The 21,818-nt window shown below is 39.4% G+C and overlaps 2 protein-coding genes across 6 annotated transcripts in view; one reads left to right on the plus strand and one right to left on the minus strand.

The window, feature by feature from the left end:
* The window catches only part of KATNAL2 (katanin catalytic subunit A1 like 2), a 71,201-nt gene that overhangs the window by 30,852 nt on the left and 18,531 nt on the right, over positions 1–21,818 (minus strand). For 3 of the 5 annotated variants that reach the window (XM_039842239.1, XM_039842247.1, XM_039842219.1), the window contains 3 exons: positions 7,095–7,165; positions 3,981–4,147; positions 2,632–2,674 (listed from right to left, as the gene is read on the minus strand). In XM_039842239.1, the coding sequence (XP_039698173.1) occupies positions 2,632–2,674; positions 3,981–4,147; positions 7,095–7,165 (281 nt within the window). The remainder of the gene's footprint in view (positions 1–2,631; positions 2,675–3,980; positions 4,148–7,094; positions 7,166–21,818) is intronic. The other 2 variants (XM_039842229.1, XM_039842257.1) reach the window with 2 other exon arrangements.
* Positions 18,469–20,224, plus strand: LOC120585813 (elongin-A-like). The gene has a single exon (XM_039842206.1). The coding sequence runs from the start codon at positions 18,539–18,541 to the stop codon at positions 20,222–20,224; it is 1,686 nt and encodes a 561-aa protein (XP_039698140.1). The 5' UTR covers positions 18,469–18,538.

Here is a 21,818-nt window from a genome sequence, read left to right on the forward strand (position 1 = left end):
ATGCCAACAGTTGTACCACCAGTGTCCACACACGGCGACCCCAGCGTCGGGCCCATGGGTGAATGTCATGAGCAGTGGACAACTGCCAGTTTCTCAGGCGTCGGTTTTTCACCTGTAAGCGAGGAATCAGAATGTCTGTCCCGCAGGCCTTTTGTTGGCACAACAATGAAGTAGTTATGCGATGAGTACCAAGCATATTTTTCTAAATGCAAACCCTTATGAATAGTATTGATTTAAATGAAGTGAGGAAATATATATATATATATATATATATATATATATATATATATATAGTCGAACTTGCCTCAACATCCTTGTGGGGCTGTCAGGGACCTGGGAGTCTATTTTCCCCACTGTGGTTTGCCATTGGAGGCAGTTGATTCACAGACTTGCTTTAAGGTGAACAAAGACAAGTGCTCTAATGTGCAAAGCATTGTGATTCATTTTCAGTCAGCTACAATGATTGTAAAAATCCTTTCTGACGTGGAACCAAATTCACTCCGCTTTAATTTTAGTCACCAGTCCTAGGTGTGCCCTTTGGAATTCTGCAGAGAAGGTCCAATTCCCCTTTAGAGAGCGAAGACTGCTACCGCATTGTTCTAGGGGCCACCCCACCCCAAGTCTTTTCGTTCTTCAAGCTAAACATCCCTGGTAGTCCCAGTCATTCCTAAGGTCACCTGCCTTCCAACTTCTTTTTCATCCTGGTCATCTTCCCTTTCTCCACTGCCTTCTGACCAGAAGAGAGTCACATGCTTGCTGGACACTATTCCCATTGACAAGGCCCGAGACCACACTAGCAATCACACTGCACTGTCAACTCACACCGCATTTGCCGTCAACTCAGGTTTCTATGTCTCTGATTTCGTAATGGGGCGCTATTTGTTCTGACTCTTTGGTTAGAGCTTAAATCTTGTTTTATTAAGTTTCATTTTGGAATTTTGGGCCCATCTCCCAAATTGTCAAGATCTTTTGGCATCCTGATTCTGTCATCCATCACATAAAATAACCTTTTCTCCTTTGGATCAGCTGCAGATCCCTAAACTGGGAGCTTGCTCTCTGGCGTGAGATGCAAAGAATTAGGAAAAGGCACTTTCATTTGTTAATAGCCAGTCTCAAGACACAACCTCTCGTTTTAATAACTATCTTTGAGTATAAAACTGTAAACAAACACCATTCATTACTTTCCTAGTTATCCTTCCTGACTCTAGCCATTTGCCATCCAACCTTTATGTCTGCCAGGTATAAATATCTGCTCAGAGAGGAGCTGAAGGAACTCCAAGCTGTCAAGCTCTATCCGAGGAAAGAAAAGCACTTTGAACGACATTCTGCCAGGTGAGGAGTGCTGAGGAAATTCCAAGCTTGAATGTGTGGCTGAAAGAGAATCAGAATCCAAATGCATTCCAAAGCTGGCCTCTTAAAATGCTCCCCGCTGTTTCTATTCACAAGCAGTTATTTATTACCAGAGTCTGACCAGCTTTACGGAACTATAAACAAAAGAATAACACTTTGGTCAAAACAATGAAACCGTTCCTAAAGAACAGCACAAAGAAAAGGTGGCCTCAGGCAGAGTATTATTGTGAGTATTCTCACGAAGCATGCAGTGGGCTCCACGGCCATTTTGTATGTGATGCCAAACAGCCCTGTGAGGTGTCTGTCCCTTCCTTCTTAGGCTGCAGACAGAGGACTGGAGTCACAAGTGCAGGGAACTTCGTGGGGCACATGGAACTGACACCTCCTGAGTGCCTAAGACTCATTATGATTGCAATCTAAGTTTTCCTTTTTCAAGTGCATTCTTAAATTTGAAGAAATTTTGTTCGCTGACTGAATGGCTGTGTGGCCACTGCCGGAACCCCACTTCAACCTTACCCTAAAGTTCGGGCTTTATTTTAATAGCAGAATATACAGGCCTTAATGCCCCAAAACTATGCCGTCCTTGGGAGCAGCGTCCTTGCTCTCCTGGCCATTTCCGGACAGGCTCCGACTGCAGGGCTATGTGTCAGGAGTGGGAAGAGCGGGATGGGGCGGACATTGAGGCAAGAGTGGAGGGCCTTGTGTCTATTCAGCATGGTCGAGGAACAGAGGGGCTCCGATCAGATGCGACAAGTCTCAAATGAGATTTGGATTTGAGAAGCTGGAGGAAGGGATCTTAAGATGAGTACGAGAAATGAGGAGAAAAGAAAGTCCTGAGTATCTTCACATGAGTCAGGACATGTGATCTAGGAATGCGCAAAGAAACAGACATGATTTAGAAGGGGAAAACAATATTTCTTGGGTGCTCACTCTGTGCTGGGAACTCACTATGTGTCAGAAACTTGCTCCAAACTTGTAAGTAGCAGAGTCTGGAATAGAACCTGAGCCTTTTAATCTCTGAGGTCCATACTTTTCATACCATGTAGCCTAGAAAGATAGAGTATTATTTGCAGTAAAACCAGGAGACCCAACAGACACTGGCCCAAGTTCTAGATATCTTTTAACAAGAAGGGAATGCATGGCTGGGCCCACCAAGGTCACATGACCACAATTTGATATTGCTGGTAGACAGTCATGGAAACGACACTGGAGAATCTTCTGGAAAGAGTCTCACAAACTCCTAGAGTTGAGTAGATCAAGATGAATTACCATTCACTTTACCTTCTGTTCTTCCCTCCACTTCTTGGTGGTAAATTATTTTCTGCTGTGGCAAAACAGATAATGGGAGGAAAAAGAAAGAATTTAATTTTGAAGAGAAAGTGACTTTTTAGGTATGTTTGTCCTTTTACATAGTTCTTAAATTTTGCACTACAGCATTTTGGAATCTAAAGACGCTAAACTCAGCTAGAGAGAAGTGAAAGAACCCTGGGCTTCCCAAACATGTCCACATAGAGGAAGACCCCAAAGGCCGGGATATTAAACTTGTTGAAGATCACAGACCTAGTGACAACTCCATTATAGGCTAGCTTTAGGTTTTCATGAACCTGATTCCGTTTGCTGTGCTCTGTGGGACACCAGGATGATCACATGAGAGGGACCATTTACTCTGCCAGTTTACCTTAAAATAAAGTCATTGTGTCCAATACCCCAGGATAATGTGATTCCAAGCTAGATCATAACTAGCGATCCAGAAATCAGATCATGTCAGTAACAGACCTGGCGGCCCAGAGGTTAGGAGTCAGTGTTTTCTCTGCCAAGACCGGGATCCAACAACTAGCCAAGAACTGTGAGCTCTGAACCCTGCATTGGAAGGGAGCTCGAATAAAATACCTCTCTCTTGGACCCCTTTCCTGCTCTGAGATTCGGCCCTAGCTATTTTTAATTGACGTTCCTCTCGATTTCCTGGTCCCCGCATGAAATGTTAAAGTCTGTGGCTTAACGAGTGCCTTGTAAACAGGACAATGATCTCCCTTGGTTTATAATTACTTCCCCCCACTTACAGACTTCTAAGTCAATGTTACTACAAAACATCGGGCCCTCACTTTAGATCTTTCCTCCAGACAGCCTCCTTGACTGCTAACCTATACTGGGTCTTTGCATTAAATTGATCATTATCTGGATTGATGGCTTTCAAAAGCATTTCATTATCTATACATGAGCTATTAGCTTTACCAATACTCATTTTCATGTTATTTTCAAGATAGATAATAGGTCTTCCTAACAAGAAAAGAGTCTTCTATCATTTATCCTCTTCTAACAGCTCTTTCCATCTCTAAAGAAATGAAAGTAATGTTGGTCTTCTGAAAAGTACCTGTGATACACTGGGATTTTGCTTTCATTGCCCTAAAATATACATTCCTCAAATAAACGCCAACATAACTAAAGGAATGCCTGTGTCCAGATGATCATGTTTAAACTGTCTACACTGGATCTAGGAGAAGCTACACGGTCTTTCTGATCTATTCTTTCAGTACAGGGTGAGGGGCACCATCACTTTGGGAAGAAAATGAGGAAGAAACATTCATCTTAAAGATGAGATGATGTTTTACTTCTAGAAAATAGTCATGTACCTGTGTCCGATGCCTTTTTGACAATTTTGGGATATTTCTGAAATTTTACAAAATAATAGCTCTCATATTCCATCAAAATAGTTTCAAGATCAATATTGTCACAAACTTCAAAGCGTCGTAACCCCAGTTGAGTTTCTTGCTCCAAAGCATTGGCTGCATCGATATATCTGGTCGTTTCACAGAAGAAAAATAAACAACAACAAAAAATAAACTCTGAGTAAAAAGAATAAAAAGTTCAAATACAAGCATTAAAAGTTCAAAGAGACTCAATACAAGGAATAAGCCTGTATCAAATAGTATATTGAAAACTAGAAAACATTATATTCTCCTTGTAGAGTATGGAACATCATATATGTTAAATATAGCCAAATACTGTCTTTCAAAGCTGTTGCCTCTGGAAGATACATGCTTATCCTAATGATGTCATCCTTTTTCAAAACATGTTTGGAAATGCTTAAAGGTCAAATAAGTAAGTCAATGAACAAAATGTCTTATGATTTCCTGTTACTCATTTAGCCCGAAATGTGTATTTGCCCAACATAATTACTTCTTTATCCACCAATATTCATTTTAGGTAACATTTGGCAATGGATAAAACCTAAATTCAGCCCCAAAAAGCAAGATTTACCATCACTGAGGCAATTCAGAAGAATATGTCACGAGCTCTGAAGGAAATTCCTATGGCATGTTGATCGACATCATTGAAGAAACTTACTATCTGATTGGATGTATTATTCCTGCCAATTTTTTCATCAGTCACATATTACACTACTTCTATATGTAAGTAGCACCTTCATCATGGGTTGTTCACTGTCATTTTTAACTTGTTCCATTGTAAAACTGTCTGACTTAAATGGTCTTAGCAATAAAAAAACAAGGGCCTTTCATCACAATCCTTTGAAAGGAGAGATATTTTCCGGGTCTTAATTCTTAGTTCTTAACTTCTTTTTAAAACCAAGGACTCTCTCCTGGAAAGTGTGCACATGTGTAAATATGCACGAATTAGCATACAATTTCAGGGGCTCATTCAAGGACCTCAGATGGAGAATTTCTGCTGCAGGTTAGAGTTCTTTCTGTTTGACTTCATTATGCAGAAGTTCTTTACTTCTAGGAAAGTAAAAGGAGAAAACATTCTTTTTTATTATGCTCTTACGTCTTCCCCAAATTCAGGCCAGTTGAAAGACTGAACTTTCTTAAAAGAGGTTGCCATGATTATTTCCAATGACCTTGCTAATTTTAAAGAACTTGCAAATGTCAATTGACTAAACTCAGTTAGCTTCTATATTTATTGATGACTCACCAGGCTTCTAGACAAAGTCTCAATCCCCATTTTACAGAGAGAAAAATTAAATCCATTTTTCATGAATAACCTTTGTTTAGTAGGCTAATTTATGGGAAAAGCTAGAAAATACAGGCAAGTCAAAAGAAAATTCTACCACTCAGAGATAAGGACTGTTAACAATTTTTCTATTGTTCCAAACCTTTTTTAATGACTAAATACACATATACTTACATATATGCACTTGTAAAGCAAGAAGAGAATCGGAAGATGGGAACATACACTATAGATTGCTTGTAGTTTTTACTGACATCACATTATGTTCCGAACTCTTTGCAAGATCATAGAGTTTTGATTTTAAAAAATGTATAATAGATGATGGCAAGTCCTGTAATTCCTAAACTAATTGATCGGGGGAACAAAACTGCTTCTGTGTGTTCCTCTTACACTGTTTGAGCTTGAATGAGGTCTGAACTTACTAGGGTTGGCAGGAAGAACCACCAGAGGTTCTTCACAAACAAAGTGACAGGACAGCACTGCAGGAAGAGGCGTACACAGTAGCGAGCAAGGCACAACAGGAGAAACGGGATGCTGTGAACAGGCACTCAGGCCCAAGGAGATCACGTATGGGCTACGGGAGCCCACGTCCATTACTCTCCACTGTCTCATTTCACCAATTCTCCCTCACACATTCAAACTCTGGTCTTTCTGTTTCCCTAATTGTTCCAATAATACCATACCCCTTCTTTCTCCGTTCCCCTGCCTGGAACGTCCTTGTTCATCATATCTGCCTATCTATATTCAAGACCAGCTCACATTGCCCTCTCTTCAAAGCTTTCTCTGATCGCTTATTCTAATCCACAATAATATATCCTCTTTGCTGAATTCTTGACACTGACGTGTCCTTAAAAATACCTATACTGTAGTTAACTTTTCATCTCTATAATCTACTCACAAGTCCCTTTCCCAGGAGGTCTCAGGGAAAACGATCAACTCTAAGAATTTTCATCGATTCACAATGCAAGGGGCCATCTTGTGGCATAAAAGGGAAATGCATGCTTTGCCGCTACACAGTGTGAACTCCTTAGGCCATAATAGGTAGGTGGCCAAGTTTCCTCCCCCTGCCAGTTACAGAATGGGCATTGCACGGAAAAGAGAGTTGAGCATAGGTCACCCAGATAAATGCAATCCCTTTATTTTGAAGGAAGGAAAGTTGAAGATTAAAAACATTATCTGTGTGCGCGTAGCCAGCTCTGGGACCCTGGGAACCTCATTGGAAAGGCCTACATTTCTTCGAACCCGAAAAGGAAAAGGAAGGTATTACATAAGCTGGGTATTGTTGTTAATATAGTCTCCAAAGGCACAATGCAAAAAATATCTAAGTAAATGAGGTAATAAATGTGTCTAGGGTGCTGGGAGCGGGGCAGGGACAGGTACAGCACAAAGGATTTTTACGGCAGCGAAGCTATACCGTATGATGCTACAGTGGTGGATACGTGACATTATGCATTTGTCAAAACTCCCGGAATTGTACAACACAAGAGTGAACCCTGACGTAAACCGGCCTTCAGCTAATAATAACGTACCAATACTGGTTCATCAATTTTAACAAACATACCACACGAACGTAAGATGTAAATATTAGGGGAGACTTGGCTGGGCGAGGTGGTTACTAGCATATGGGAACTCTGTACTTTCTGCTCAATTTTTCTGTAAATATAAAATGGCTCTAAAAAAATAAAGTCTATTAATTGTTTTGAAAAGGGTGTATCTGGAAAAGTGGAGGTCAGAGAAAGAGAGTAATCACTTCTGTAAATATTTGGAACAGAACATACCCTTCTTGTGTTAAATAATGCAAAATCAAAATAAGAAGATTTTTTCGTCGTGCTTCTGTTCTCATCTCGCACTGTGAACAAAAAGGAAGATTTAGATGGGATGATAATGAGATATAACATTCCTCTAATAGCAATAAACCCTCGAAGGTAAAGATAAGTTGTCAAAACCAAGAAGCATAACTTAAAGGTTGGAAGGCAGTTTGATGTCTCTCGGGATATGTGAAGTTGTTTTCCATTGCTGTTTTCTACTTAGAGCTGCCTTCTCAATTAGAAACTGAAGGGATCATGAATTATATCAGGATTGCACTTTACCAGTTAACTTCTTACTGCCAAGCAAATTGGCATTTTATTGCTTATAACCCTCCTGTTTGGACCAGGTTAAGGAAAGTAATGATAAAGTTAAACTCGTGAACCAGAAATCAGCTCTGACATCACAGGTGCTCACCTGCTATTACACCTTAAGTGCACGCAGAGTCCCGCCCAGTCCCTACACAAACATGGAGGTGAGTTTCAATAAACCACTACGGGGTAACTGCACAGCCAAACATTTAGAATAGAGTAACAGAGGCCATAAAAGGGATATTCCTGCATAATAATGTCTTTATTCAGACTGGTGAATTTGTACATTTATTCACAGTGTTGATGTGCTACAGTTAGTTATGTGGTATCTCAACTTATCCTGAAATGTATTCATAAAATACTTTCGGTAATATCTCTCTATTTGAAAATAACTTATCTAACATCTTTACCTAAAGAGAACACAGGTAAGAACTGGATAAGACCAGAAAAGGCCTCTGAGTGGCCCAAATTATGTCATAAAATTTATGCACAAACACTCACGTGCATGACATAGAAAAACTTTTCAGGGATTCATCCAAAGCATTCTAAAAATTAATGTAATAAAATTAAAATATGCATACCATTATTTAAAAAACAAATAGTATTATAATTTTTATTTTATGTTGCTTTTTAAACAAATAATAGTAAAATACATATAACATAAAATTTCCCATTATAACCGTTTTTAAGTGTACAGTTTAGATAGTAGCATTAAGTACTTTTAAATTGTTGTATGACCATCACTACATTTATCTTCAGAACTTTTTTATCTTCTCCAACTGAACTCTGTATTCATTAAATAATAACTCTCAACCCCCATCCCCTAACCCCTGGCAACCACCATTCTACTCTGTGTCTATGAATTTGCCTATGCTAGATACCTCATATAAGTGGACTCATATAGTACTCGTCTCTTGTGTTTGGCTTATTTCACTCACATAATGTCATCAAGGTTCATCTATATTGTAGTATGTATCAAAATTGTCTTCCTTTTTAAGGTTGAATAATATCATACTGTACATTTTTAAAGAAAAAACTAGTCTTCTGCTCCACTCCACTACCCCACCCCACCCCACCCCTTACTCTCTAGAGGCAACAACTTTAATTACTTTAGCTGTTTCTTCTGACATTTACCTCCATGTTTCTAAATTTATCACTGTTTCAGATACGTGAATATTAGATAATATCTATTCATTTCCTGATAAGGTAGATGAGGATTAAGCTGTTTTACACACTTCTCACCCTCCCCTCCCCTTACGGGTATATCAATTGCTTAGATTATCATGACCATGTAAATAATGTTCTCTGCTGAGTTAAAAAGTATAATTACTTTTCCATTTCTGTACAACATTATTTTTTGAAATGAATAATTGCTTCATTTAAAAAAATTGGTTACTTTTCTATGTACCTATTGCTAATTTTCTTTTTTGTCTCTGTAACGTTTCAATTTTGGCTTTTTATTCTATTTTCTGGGAAATTTCCTTGGACTTGTCTTTGAACCATTGTACAGAATTTATTTAGACAATAATATTTTTAATTTCCAAGAGTTTCTTCTTATTCTCTGATTGTTCCTTTTCCACAACATCTTATTCTTATTTTATGAATGCACTTTCTCTTGTGATTCAACGTCATAATGAAGAGGTTCAATTGTGTTCTATATTTGCTGTTTGAACAGGCAGGTAAAATGCTAAACTCTTTTGTAAGAATCATCCGAAATGATTCAAATAAAGTTTCGTTGAATACGGTGATAAGCTTTTATTCAGATTACTAGAAAACACAGCACATGAAGCAACGTGTACTTTAAAGAGCTTGTGAAGGAAGTATGGTAAGGACCACTTGTTCGACTGAAATTTATATTGTTTTCTGTCATTCAAAAGGTAGTTACTGTTTTTTTTAAAAAAAAAATGAAGTAGCATTTTATTTATCACATCTTTACATACATTTTTTGTTGTTGTTAGTTAAATGTTTTGCTTTGAATTAAGTCTAAAATAAAATCGGGGTTCTCAGAAGTCCAAGAGAAAAGAGGATTAAAGGAAAATTATAATAATCCTTGAAGTGATAAAATACATAACATAAAAAGTAGTGACTTAGACTGGGAGAAAATATTTACAAAAGACACATCGGATTAAAAAAACTCTTATCCAAAATACACAAATTGCTCTTAAAACTCAACAATAAGAAAACCAACCTAATTCAAAATGGGCAAAAGACATGAACAGACACCTCACAAAAGAAGATATACAGATGGCAAATAAACACATGAAAAGATGCTCAATATCACATATTATCAAGGAATGGCAAATTAAAATAACAACAAGATACCACCATACACCAATTGTAATTGTGAAAATCCAAAACACTAACACCACCAAATGCTGGTGAGGATGTAGAGCATTCGTTGCTAGTGGGAATGCAAAATGGTACAGCCACTTTGGAAGATGGTTTGGTGGTTTCTTATAAAACTAAACATCCTCTTACCATGTAATCCAGCAATCACACCCTATGGTACTCACCCAAAAGAGTCTGTGTGTTCACAGAGAAACCTGCACACCGATGTTTATAGCAGTTTTATTCATAATTGCCAAAAGCAACCAAGATGCCCTTCAGTAGGTGAATGGATAAACTGTGATACACAATGGAATATTAATCAGTGCCAAAAAGAAATGAGCTATCAAGCCATGAAAAGACATAGAAGAACCTTAGATGCATATTACTAAGCGAAGGAAACCAATCTGAAAAGGCTGTATACTGTATGATTCCAACTATATGATATTCTGGAAAATGCAAAACAATGGAGACAGTAAAAAGACCAGTGGTGGCCAGGGGTTAGGGGAGATGGAGGGAGGCAAAGCACAGAGGATTTTAGGTGATACTATTCTATATCATATCATAATGGTGGATACAGTCATCATAATCTATATCATGTACAATACCAAAAGTGAACTCTAATGTAAAATATGGACTATGGGTGATAATGATGTGTCACATCTGGTGCAGGATGTTCACAGTGGGGGGGCTTGTATGTGTGTGGGAGCAGGGGGTCTGTGGGAATTCTCTGTATTTTCCGCTCGATTTTGCTGTGCACCTAAAACTGCTCTTAAAAAATAATATCTATTTTTTTAAAGTAGTGATTGATGTTTAAACAAATATATCAGACCTAATATATTTAAAAAGTGTCACCTATCAGAGTAGTCACCTCAACAGGTCATGTTTTCATTCCATTGCTCAAAATATTTCTGATACTCCTCTTTTTAAATTGTCTTCAATGTAGATAAATGACCACAGTCTTACTCCAGACCACATTTATAAAAACTAGTATGTGGCCACTGTAGAAAACTGGGACAATTCAAAAGGCACGGGGAAAAAAAAACATTTTGGTCACATTCTTTCAGTCTTCTTACAAAATAGGTTTTCCATGTGTTTTGATAACCTGTAGTTTTTCTTTTGTCTTAAAAACACTTAGTAAATATTTTCCAAAATCATTAAAAGTTTTTCTAAAACATGACTTTGAATGACGGCAGAGAATGTACCATAACTTAATCAACACTCTACTGTTAAGTAGTCCTGTTCTTTGAAGTTATCCAATTTCAGAACACAGCTTATTAGCAGATTTGACTATTTCTAAAATCCAAATTCATCCTCAAGAATAGATCATGTAACATAAGGAGAATGTTTTAACATTTATAAGTATTTAACAAGCTATTCTAAAATATTGACACTAGGTACATTTCTGTCTCCGTCCTTGAAAAGACCCCTTTTGTCAAGGAGGGTTAACAAACCAGAAAGAAAATTACCAAGAAGAGATAAAGAATCAAGAAGGCAATTACGGTAACCTTCTTTGCTATTTTTTATGTTATTATGAAATATATAATTCATACAGAAGAGTGTAGGAAACATCCATTCATTTTTAACAACAACAACAGCAACAACAACAATACCCTGGTTAAGCCCCAGAGCATCTTCAGTATCTTAGAAACTCCCTCTTGTGTTCCTTACAGATGTTTTCCCTCCCTCTCACCAGAGATAACTACCATCCTGACTTTTATGTTAATCAAAAAAGGCTAAACCCTTTTTTATAGTTTTAGCAAATACGTATATTTCCTTTAAAAACATATTGTTTAGAATTCACATTTTTGAACTTTATATGAATGGAATATGCATTTATCGCATTTATTTTATGTGACTACTTTTGTTCCATGATAGGTAATCTCTCCAACAAAAGTTCATATCAAAGTGAAGGCTTGGATATGATTCAGCTATTCCATAAAAGTCTTCACTTACATTATCTGTTTCCACTGGTTTTTAGTCTGTGGCTGTGAATTCCACGTCATATGGGGTTGTTCTCTAATGCCTCTCACTCTTCTCTTTCTCGGAAAATGGAAGTATCATTAAATATTTCTTTGTCTCCCATAGTACCTGGCATGGTGCCAGGTGCTATATAAAGACTGATATTCTTTGACAGGTTCACTAGATAATTTTTTTTCTCAAACTACAGGTCATAAAATTAACGTAAGGGGTTACGAGCTGCGTGGTTTAATGCAATAGAATTGTCACAGGATATATAAGAGGTAAGAAGGGTTACTATTGTTTTCTGAAACTTTTGTTGTGTTTGCCTGTACGTACATGTTCTGGATCTCCATCTAAGATGTCTTCAATTAATCACAATAACAAGTTTGAAAGCCACTATACAAAATGACATCCTGATAGTGAGATGTTTAACACAGGCAGTTTTCATTCATCTTTCTGAAGATGTTGACGAACCAACTCTTGATGAGGGCTGAAGTCTTTCTAAATTACCAAAATTGGCTTCCGTAGTCAGTCTCCCTGCCCCTCTTTTTTTTTTTTGTAATTTGATTTGCCTCGCCTATAGTGCCATCTAGTGTACTAAGAAGGGAAGCACGTCATGAAATTTAGTTTAAATTATTTGCATAATGAAGATGACAATCATCACAAAATTCAGTCAAAACCAAATTTGCAAAATAAAAATATAACCACATATTAAACAAGCAGTAATAAAATTGATGGAATGTTTTTAAATGTACAAATTCTCAAACTCATGCTTGGGGTTTGGGTTCAGAATTTTAGGAGTCTAGAAGGTACCTGGAGATCATTGAGTCTCAGGCAACTGAGATCTAGAAAAGTTAGGAAGAGATTTGCTCAAAACTTGCAAAGAGTTGAGAGCAGAACCCAGATCTTCCGGTTCCTGGGCCACTGCCCCTCCCTTCATCAGCTGCTCCCCTGCATTAACCCCTCCTCCTCAATCTCCACTCCCACCACGGCAGATTCATTCCAGACCAGAGAGAAGCGGCTATTTTAATTTGCCAAAAACTGTACCAAATTTGCCAAAATCAAACAACTATGCTTGCCAGTCTTTTCTTCAATCAGGCAGCATTGAAAGAGCTAAACACTGAACAGTTAGGCAGCAAAAATTAGTGATGATATGTACAATGGAGAAAAAATAAACTGCAAAAAAAATGTGTTTGTATAACTCTGTAAATGTACTAAAAGCCATTGAATTGTACACTTTAAATGGGTGAGTGGCATGGTATGTAGCTTAGTAAGGCTGTTTGAAAATGCAAAACTGAGGAGAGGTAGAGAAAAGAAAGCTAAAATGAATGTAAATAAGTTGAGTAAATTTTTTGGCCTGATGTATAAAGTAAATGGTCTGACTAACAATAGAAATAATTTCATGAAATATTTTGAAGTTATTCAAAGTGAAAATGATGGTTTGGGGGCGGCTGCTTTTCACCCACACCACTGTGAAAGCCTGCTCACCACTCTGATGACAGAGCCTAGTCACATCTTGGGATGTGCAATGACGCTTTTTTCCTCACTTTGACGAATCTGCTCTAACAAGCTTGCTGTGTCAATGTGGCTATGATACAGACTTACCAAACAGGAAAGAAAACGCAACATGATCTAAGCTAACATTTCTCTTTTTGGTTTTACAGTAATTTGCAGTGCACATAAAAGATGAAGAAACCGCCTTAAACATTGTTACTATTTCTTTAATTCATTGGAACAAAATAAGCTTCTTTCAATAAGAATCTCAAATACTTTTAAGTTCAAAATTAAACAAAAATTTATCCAGATAATATCCAGAGTTGTCAAGCTGGAAAAGAGTATGCACTTAGATACAATGGACGTGTAAACTAGTACAACCCTTTTATAAGGAGCAAATTAACAAAATCTATCAAAATGAAAAAAATGCACATACTCGACTCAGCAATTCTACCACTAGCAATTTGTACTATAGAAGATCAACTATACTACTATGGGAATACTTCACGTATGCACAATGATTAATGTTTAGAGATGTTTAATATAGCAAATGTATTTGCAAAAAATTAGAAATAGCCTACATGTTCATTAGTGCTTAAATAAATCATAGCACAATCTTACCGTGGAATGCTGTGCACCAATAAAAAGAATGAGGTGGATCTAGATACAGTGACGAGGAAAGATTTTGAAGACATCATGTTTTCTCTCCACTCACTCCCAAATATTGTATCATCAGGAAAAGAAAGTTTGAATTAAAAGTAATACTTAAATATGACAAATAAAAACTTCAATTAGTACAAAAATTTTTTTAAGAAAATTTTCTCTCTCCACTCTACCCACCATTGTTAGTATCTCATGGACTAGTTCTGAAAGGGGTTTATGAATATATTGACATATATGTGTATAAACTTTTTAAAATTCACAAAAATGAAATCATTTTGTACATGCTGGTGGGCATCTTACTTTTTCCCCTCATTTAATAATGTCATAAGTATCTTTTTATATGAGCATATGCAAATCTACCTAAGTCTAAAACATTTTGAAAAGTGAAAAATCACAGAAATACACACTTATACTCTTTCGCTCGTAGAAAAAGAAAGGATAAGAAATCTAGATATGTAGTTACCTCTGAGTAGAGGAATGGGATGGGGGAACAGCAACTTAATTTTTAATCCATATAATTCTTAATTGTTTGAATATAATACTTTGACAAATAAAAAGCAAATAAACATGTCGACTTGGGCTCAGCTGTTCACAGATCAGAAAATTTTGAGGCCAAGGAATTACATCATCGCCGTAGCAGATGAGACACTTTGACATCAGGGTTTCCTGCCCCAGCCTCTGTAGGTACGGGGTGGAGGTCAGGGAAGCGTCCTGACACCGATGCTGGCCTCAGATGTTCTCATTCACTAGGAGGGAAAGAGCCATACGCAGTTGCCCAAAGGCACCTCCTCCTCCATACCATTCTTCCCACTCCCATATCCCCCTTTCATGGGCTTATACACGGAGTCAGAGAAACCTAGGAGTCTCATTGTCCACTGTTTCACAGCAGCCCTAACAAAACTTGAGCTGAAACTGTCAGAATTATATCCTTCAAATTCCTTTTAGAATTCCTGGAGAGTTGTTTAAACAGTGAACCACCAACCTAGTGAACTCTCAGTACATCAGGGTAGGAAGGCAAAGCTCTAATTCTTGGAATAGAGGGACCTCTGGATCCTGAGCTGACCTGAGCAATGTCGACCATATTCTTCAAAGAAAATGAATAATCCATCAGAAAGGCTTGTGTGGGGTTTTGATTTTATTCCTGGAAAATGGTAGCTGTCCAACTCCAGTCAAGTGTGTTTCCAGAATCATAAAGTTTGGCAAATAATCCTGAGATCTATGATGAGATGATGAGAATTGAGGGACACCCTTTGGCTCAGTGATTTAGAATCCTGTTTGGTTATGAGCCTGCTTCAAAAATGGCTTTCTTACTACTAGGATTGTGAAACAGTTTGTACTTGTGAGTCTCCAAGCCTCAAAATAATAATGCAACCTTTTCTTGAAGACAAATTTGATGGAAATTCAGAATTTAGTAATAAAAAAGGGTTAAGAAAACACTATTCAAATACCTAGTGTTAAATGTTTCTATGATGTGCTGTTACTTGAAACATAGAATGTGGTCTTATAAATTTGTTAATTAAAAGTATAGAGTTTGCCAGATCTACAACATCTTTCTTACTTGTGCCATTCAAATTAGCATAGAAAATTATCTTCTGAATTAAAAAACTAAGAATAGGACACCAACAAATGGTCCATTTAAACTGTAAAAGATGGTGTGCCCCTGAAATGGACACAATTAGATGCTCAATTAACTTCTGTCTACCCAAGAAAGGAGGCCCAGAAGTGAACATCTAACTGAAGTGTCTCATTTGTCTTTGCTTCAATAATCTGTCTGTTTTCTTCTTCGTTCATTTCCTTTGTGGGCTATTGTGCAACAAAAATGCCTCCATTATCAGATTCAAAATTGAATTCTATGATACTGTAGCCTGAGGAAAAGGAAGCATTGAATATCATTCTCAGTTTTAGACCCAGAAGATATTGAGGAAATGTTACTGTATATACACCACATGCAACATTAGTGCTTTTAATTTCTTTTTTACGGGTGCAATGGAGATTAATTTGCATGAGCTTGCTTCAATTTCTATAATAGGATCCAAATTTTGCATTAAGCTTTCCATTCAAAAACAAACAGTTAAAGGACACATTTCTTCTTTGAAATGTTTTTATTATAGTTCTATTTTACAGTCCCTGCATTTAATATTCACTTAAAAGCTTGAATATATATATATATCCATAGGTTCTAATTTGTTTTTTTATTTGTTTCCTGATTACTTCCTGTCTCTACCGGGAAACTTCCTAAGTTTCAAGTGCTGCATAGTTTGAAAAAGCACTAGAACTATCAAAAGGAATGTCTACAGATCCAGGAAGATACTTATTGTATTTAACGCAAAGTCAGAATTGGCCACCAAGCTCAGGAACAGTGTTCCATGAAGACAGGCATGTTTTTTTGATCCTCGGTACGAAATGGTTATAGGATTTGAAATTTCGAAGAAGTATAAAGTCCACTAAACATAAGGGACTTTCCATACCATGCAACTGTTGTTAAACACAGAACTAGATTATGGAATTATGATATTTATGATCTTTTAAAATTCTTTGAAAGCTCATGCTCGCATGGGCTACTTTCCTGTTGCAACAGAGCTGCACGATGGAGAGATCAGACTGCCATCACAGCAAGGCGACATCGCAGACTCCCGTTGCGTGCAATGTGAAGTCCTCAGTATCACCTCTGCGGTAAATTAAAGGGATCAACTTAAATCCATCAAGCCTTTAGAAACAACTTTCAGTTCACCAGCAATGAGCAGCAGATAAAACCTCAAGGAAGCAATCAGACAAATTGAGAAAGGGAGAGGTTCTGCAGAACAATTGTCATGATTTCTTGGAAAAGTCAGTGTCATTAAAAATAAAAAATAAATAATATAAAAATAGAGACAATAGGGGCTGAAAAAAGCTGTGCTAATTCAGAGAAACTTAAGGGATATAAAACTAGATACAATGCATGATCCCGGATCAGATCTTGGTTAGAGAACTAGTTGGTTAAAGAACAGTATTCACGATGTGATTCCATCTGGATAACAAACACAAATGTGTTTGCATGTGCATGTACGTACACACAGAAAAGGGTCTTGAAGGGTACGTGGGCATATACTAAGGTCACCCTGGCTAATGCCATAGTGTATCTGGGCTGTGGAAATGGGGGTTTTTATTATTATTATTATTATTATTATTATTATTATTGTTTGTTACATATCATTTTCTTAAAACTGATTTATTGTGAGTAATCATGCAATATTAGAACCACCAATTGATACTACTGAGAATCGTGAAAACAATGACAACTGTCAGGAATTCTCAGATCTCTTGGACTCTAAGACTTGGGATTACCTTTAAAATCCAGAATGAGAGGGGAAATATAGACTGCTCAATAAATAATGTTAAGACAACTGGAAAAATCTGAAGGAAAGGTTGAACAAAAACTCACAAGGTATACCTACAGAATTGCTCAAGAGCTCAAAAAAATTACATATAAAAAAATCAAGGAAGAGCAACCACTGGGCTTTCCTGCTTTGGGCAAGGGGTCAGGCCAGGTACATTGCTGGAGAGCTCGCTAGAATCTAATCGACTCTGATCTAATCCAATCAACTCTGATCCAATCAACTCTGATCTAATCATGGAGATGGAATCGGTGCTGATATTGTTAATTAAGACTATGAAGTTGTTCTTTTGAGTAGTAATCATAGTAATAATGAAATTGAGCCCTTCTGGGGTTAGGGTAAGTGCCCTCAAGGACACTTGGAGTGTCTCTGGCTGATCCGATTCAGGCCCTACTGCTAATATTCAGGTGATCAGAGCCAGTGGCCATTCAGTCATTCATTCCCGAAGAATTAATTGAATCATTATGGGCAAGCCAGATGGAGGGACTATTATTGCCCTCTGAGGCTAAGCTGTTAAACTTTAAACAGATCCCTTCTCTCTCCAGGCCTCCTCTCCTCACTCTCTTCAGAGAAATATCCTCACGTTACACCTAAACTTTTTAAATTTGAATTCCAGCTTTCCCTCCTCCTGTGACATGACCCACGTATGCAAATTAATTTGATGTCCCTACACTAAAATTTTCTCATCCAGGAAGCTGGGTCCAAGAGTGCCTGGGTCTCTGCAGGGATGCTCCAAGGTCACCATGACCCTGACCCAGCCCCCAGCACAGCGGCAGGGGCGGGGACCAGGCTGTGCTGAGGCAGCAGCGCGCTTGGCCCCAGCCCTGACCCTTAGAAACAAAACTATATAAGAGAGACTCCAGCTGGCCATTCTCAATTGCCATTCTGGTGGAGACCAGGGTCAGCAAGACAGTCGCTTGCTAAACGAGAGCACATCGGAAGCCTTACTAGGGATTCCGTGGCCCAGTGCAAGGAGCTGGTTCCCGTGGAAGGGAACACTGAGCCTGACGAAAAGGCCGGGAGGAGAGCGATTCCCCATCTGGGGCTCTCTTCAGAAGCAGGAGTTGGCGGGAGATCCCCGAGTACCCTGCAAAGAAGCCTCCAGTGGCTCATCGCACAGCCCTGGGCACAGACAGAAGAAACACAGAGAGCGTTCAGAGCTCGAGAACCCTCACGGAAAGCCCCACTGTCGTGAGAGGAGAGAAGGACCGGCCACTGAGTTTCACCAGCCGACTCTACAAAACTGGTGACGGCTGGTCCCCTCCATCGTCCGCGGATCCTCTTCAGATGTCTGGGGACTGTCACAGGCGCCGGGCCGAGGCCCATGCGGCACGCCAGAGGCCTGGAGTAGGCCACTCCATTGCCTCTAGGGACAGACGGGGGCCCGGCCAAGAACGACACCTGGGGACAACTAAAGGAAGAGGGCCTGTGAATCAAAGCAAGGAGCACCCACTTTCCCACAAGGGTGCCAAGGGACATGAGGAGTCCTCTGCTTCGATCAGCCGGAGATCACGCCAGGCCTTCTCCAAAGAGGAAAGCCCAAGGCCTCTCTCCAGGGAGGACGCCAAGGGGAAATCGTCCTCTTGTGGTGTCAAGAAGGACAGAGAGGGCCGCGGCTTCCAGAAGTTTTCGCCTCCCTCGGAGGTGGCTTCGGTCAACTCCCTGAAAAAGCGAAAGCGCAACCACTCAGAGAAAACCCAATTGGACAAAGACAAGCAGCCTCGTCTGGACAGTTTGGGTTCAGGAAAGCGGGCAGCGCGCCCGCTGCCCGATGTCAAAGACAAGGTTGCTGACAACCTCAAGCTTCAAGAAGGGAACGTCAAAACTTCCCACTGGGATAAGAAGTCAGCGGGCTCCCTCCCTAACATGGAGGAGACGGATGTGGAGGAGGAATTCGAGCCGCCCACCATGTCTTTTGAGGCATACCTCACCTACGACCAGCCTCCCCGGAAGAAAAAGAAAAAGAGCGTGAAAACTTCAACCACTGCGCTGGAAGGGAAAGGGCTTAAGAAAAAGGATTCTAAAAGCGCTAGTGAAAACTTGGACCTGTTTCGGCAATTACCTAAGGTGACGGCAAACGAGTCAGAGAAGCCACAGCCTCCTGGAGCGGATGGAGCAGAGCTGAAAAAGGTCCCCGCTGATGCTTCACCGGCGTGGCCAGACCTTCCGTTACGCAGGGTGCTGCCCAATTACCGTCCACTTCCTGCCTTGGAATGGATGTCCTCCCAAGCAAAGGAAAGAGCCCCGTCTTCCCTTCGGGAAGAGGAAGAAGCTGAGTTTACTGGAAACAGAACGAACTCCAAGATGAGGGTGTTCTCTGGTTCCAAGAAGACCTATCTCCGGAAAATGATGACCTTGCGCCAGCAGTGTATCCAGGTCCTTAGAAACAACCTCAATTCACTCTTTCGAGTGGGAGGAGTCCCGTATTCTGTTATTGAACCCATTTTGGAAAGTTATACGCCTGATCAGCTACACAGCCTAGAGAAATGCAATCATGTGCTAGTTAAAGAAACAGATCGATTATGGAAAAGGCATTGTCACCGAAACTTCAAGAAAGAAAAGCCAGAAGAGCATGAGTCATGGAAGGAGATGTACCTGCGGCTTCAGGATGCCCAAGAGCAGCGGCTTCGAGCACTGACATTGAAGATCAGATCTGCACATGCCAATGGGCCCACAGGCCGACAAACAAAGATGATCATTTTCGACTCATTTGAAAGAGGAGCCTCAGCTCTCCAGGAAAAAGTCACAATCAAGCCATCACCATACGCCACGGCAAGCAGCCATGCTCCCTCCAGCAGTGACAATGGCCACAGCTTTCACCCCACTCTTGAAAAGCAGGCTTATGACCGCCCAAGAACTACCAGTGCCAACTTGGTGCAGATGGTCAGGAGCAGCAGGAAGCCTACAAGGCAGATTGCTCCGATGATGGCCAAGACCATTAAAGATTTCAAGAACAGATTCTCCCAACGATGAATCAAGGACTTGCCCTCAGAGATGGAATTTGGAAGGAGGAATAGGAGGACAGGGCAGGGTGAGGGAATGGCACTTCCACAGGAAATCTGCGTCTTTGGCTTCGTGGAAACTTTTGGACTCTGATACCTGTAGTTTTCTGATACCTGTGAACCTTTGTGCCACAGCCACTCCCTCCCTGTCAGGAGTACGTGTGTGCCCGTGTGTGTATATACACACATAGAAAAGGATCTAGAAGGCTACAGAGATAGATGCTGAGTTTCACCCTTAATGTATCTGGGCAGTGGGAATGTGGTGTGCTTATTTTATTTTTTGTGTTTCTTACCTATCATTTGCTTAAACTTGATGTATGATTCTGTAACTAATCATTTGTTGTAAGAATTGCCAATGTACACTACTGAGAATATTAATCACAATCATAACTGTCAAGAATTCTTAGATCTAATAAATTCCAAGACTTGGGACATCTTTAAAACCCAGAATGGCAGAGGAAGTGTAGAGTACTCAATAAATAATGTTAAGACAACTGACTCTTGGAGTTTCTGAGTGTTGCGCCTGTGAAACCACATGCCACAGCCACTGCCTCCCTGCCTGGAGAGTGTGTGCGCATGTGTGTGTATACACATGCATAAAAAAGGATCTGTAAGGGTATCTGGATATGTACTATGGTTCAGTTGTATATGCACATATTTCAAATATACGCATATACAAACTCTTTGATATAGCAATATCAATTATAAGATTCTATCCTCCAGATATACCGTGTGTGTGTGTGTGTGTGTGTGTGCGTGCAGTCATTAATACATACACATGACTGGGGCATTAGAAGTTGCTTTTTCCCAAGGACATTTGCCTGCCTCTAAAAGGCTAAGATGTCAAGTAGTGCATTCGATAACCTCAAGGTGCTACAGATGTAAAAACAGGGAGTCCAAGACCCAGCAAGATAGAGGACCCTGGTAAAACCCATGAAGGACTCAGTCTTAGGAATAAAGACAGAAAAGAAGTTGAGCTGGCCAAGTTCAGTTTCCCATTTTCTATGTGGACTAAAAAGCTCAGTTTCTGAAATTGGATTGAGATGTTCCTAGATTGCTAGCTGCCCCTGACCCTCCACAGGCACAAGGCAGAAACAAATCTAAATCACCTCTACAGGAAGATAACATCATCCTTCATCTCAATTTCTAAAAACAAATTATCAACTATACCACCCTGCATAGTCTAAGATAAAAACATCAATGAGAAACATCAGGAATAATGACAACTGAAACAGATCTGCATGGGGCTCAAGATATTGGAACTATCAGACACAGACTTCAGAAAAACTATTTTAACCAATACCATTTACAATAGCATATAAAAATCCAATAGGAACAAATTTATCAAAAGATGTTAAAAACTTTTTGTGGGCTGAATTGTGTCTGCCTTCCCAGATTCACACATTGAAGCTCCAAACCTGAATATTTCAGAATGTGACTGTCTTTGGAGTTAGGACCTTTAGGATGTGATTTAGGATGAGGTTGTTAGGGTGGGCCCTAATCCAAATTGACTGGTGTCTTTATAAGAAGAGAAAATTTGGATACACAAAGAGACACAAAGGATG

The sequence above is a fragment of the Pteropus medius genome, unplaced genomic scaffold (genome assembly GCF_902729225.1).
Source record: "Pteropus medius unplaced genomic scaffold, Ma_sr-lr_union100, whole genome shotgun sequence".
NCBI lineage: Eukaryota > Metazoa > Chordata > Mammalia > Chiroptera > Pteropodidae > Pteropus > Pteropus medius.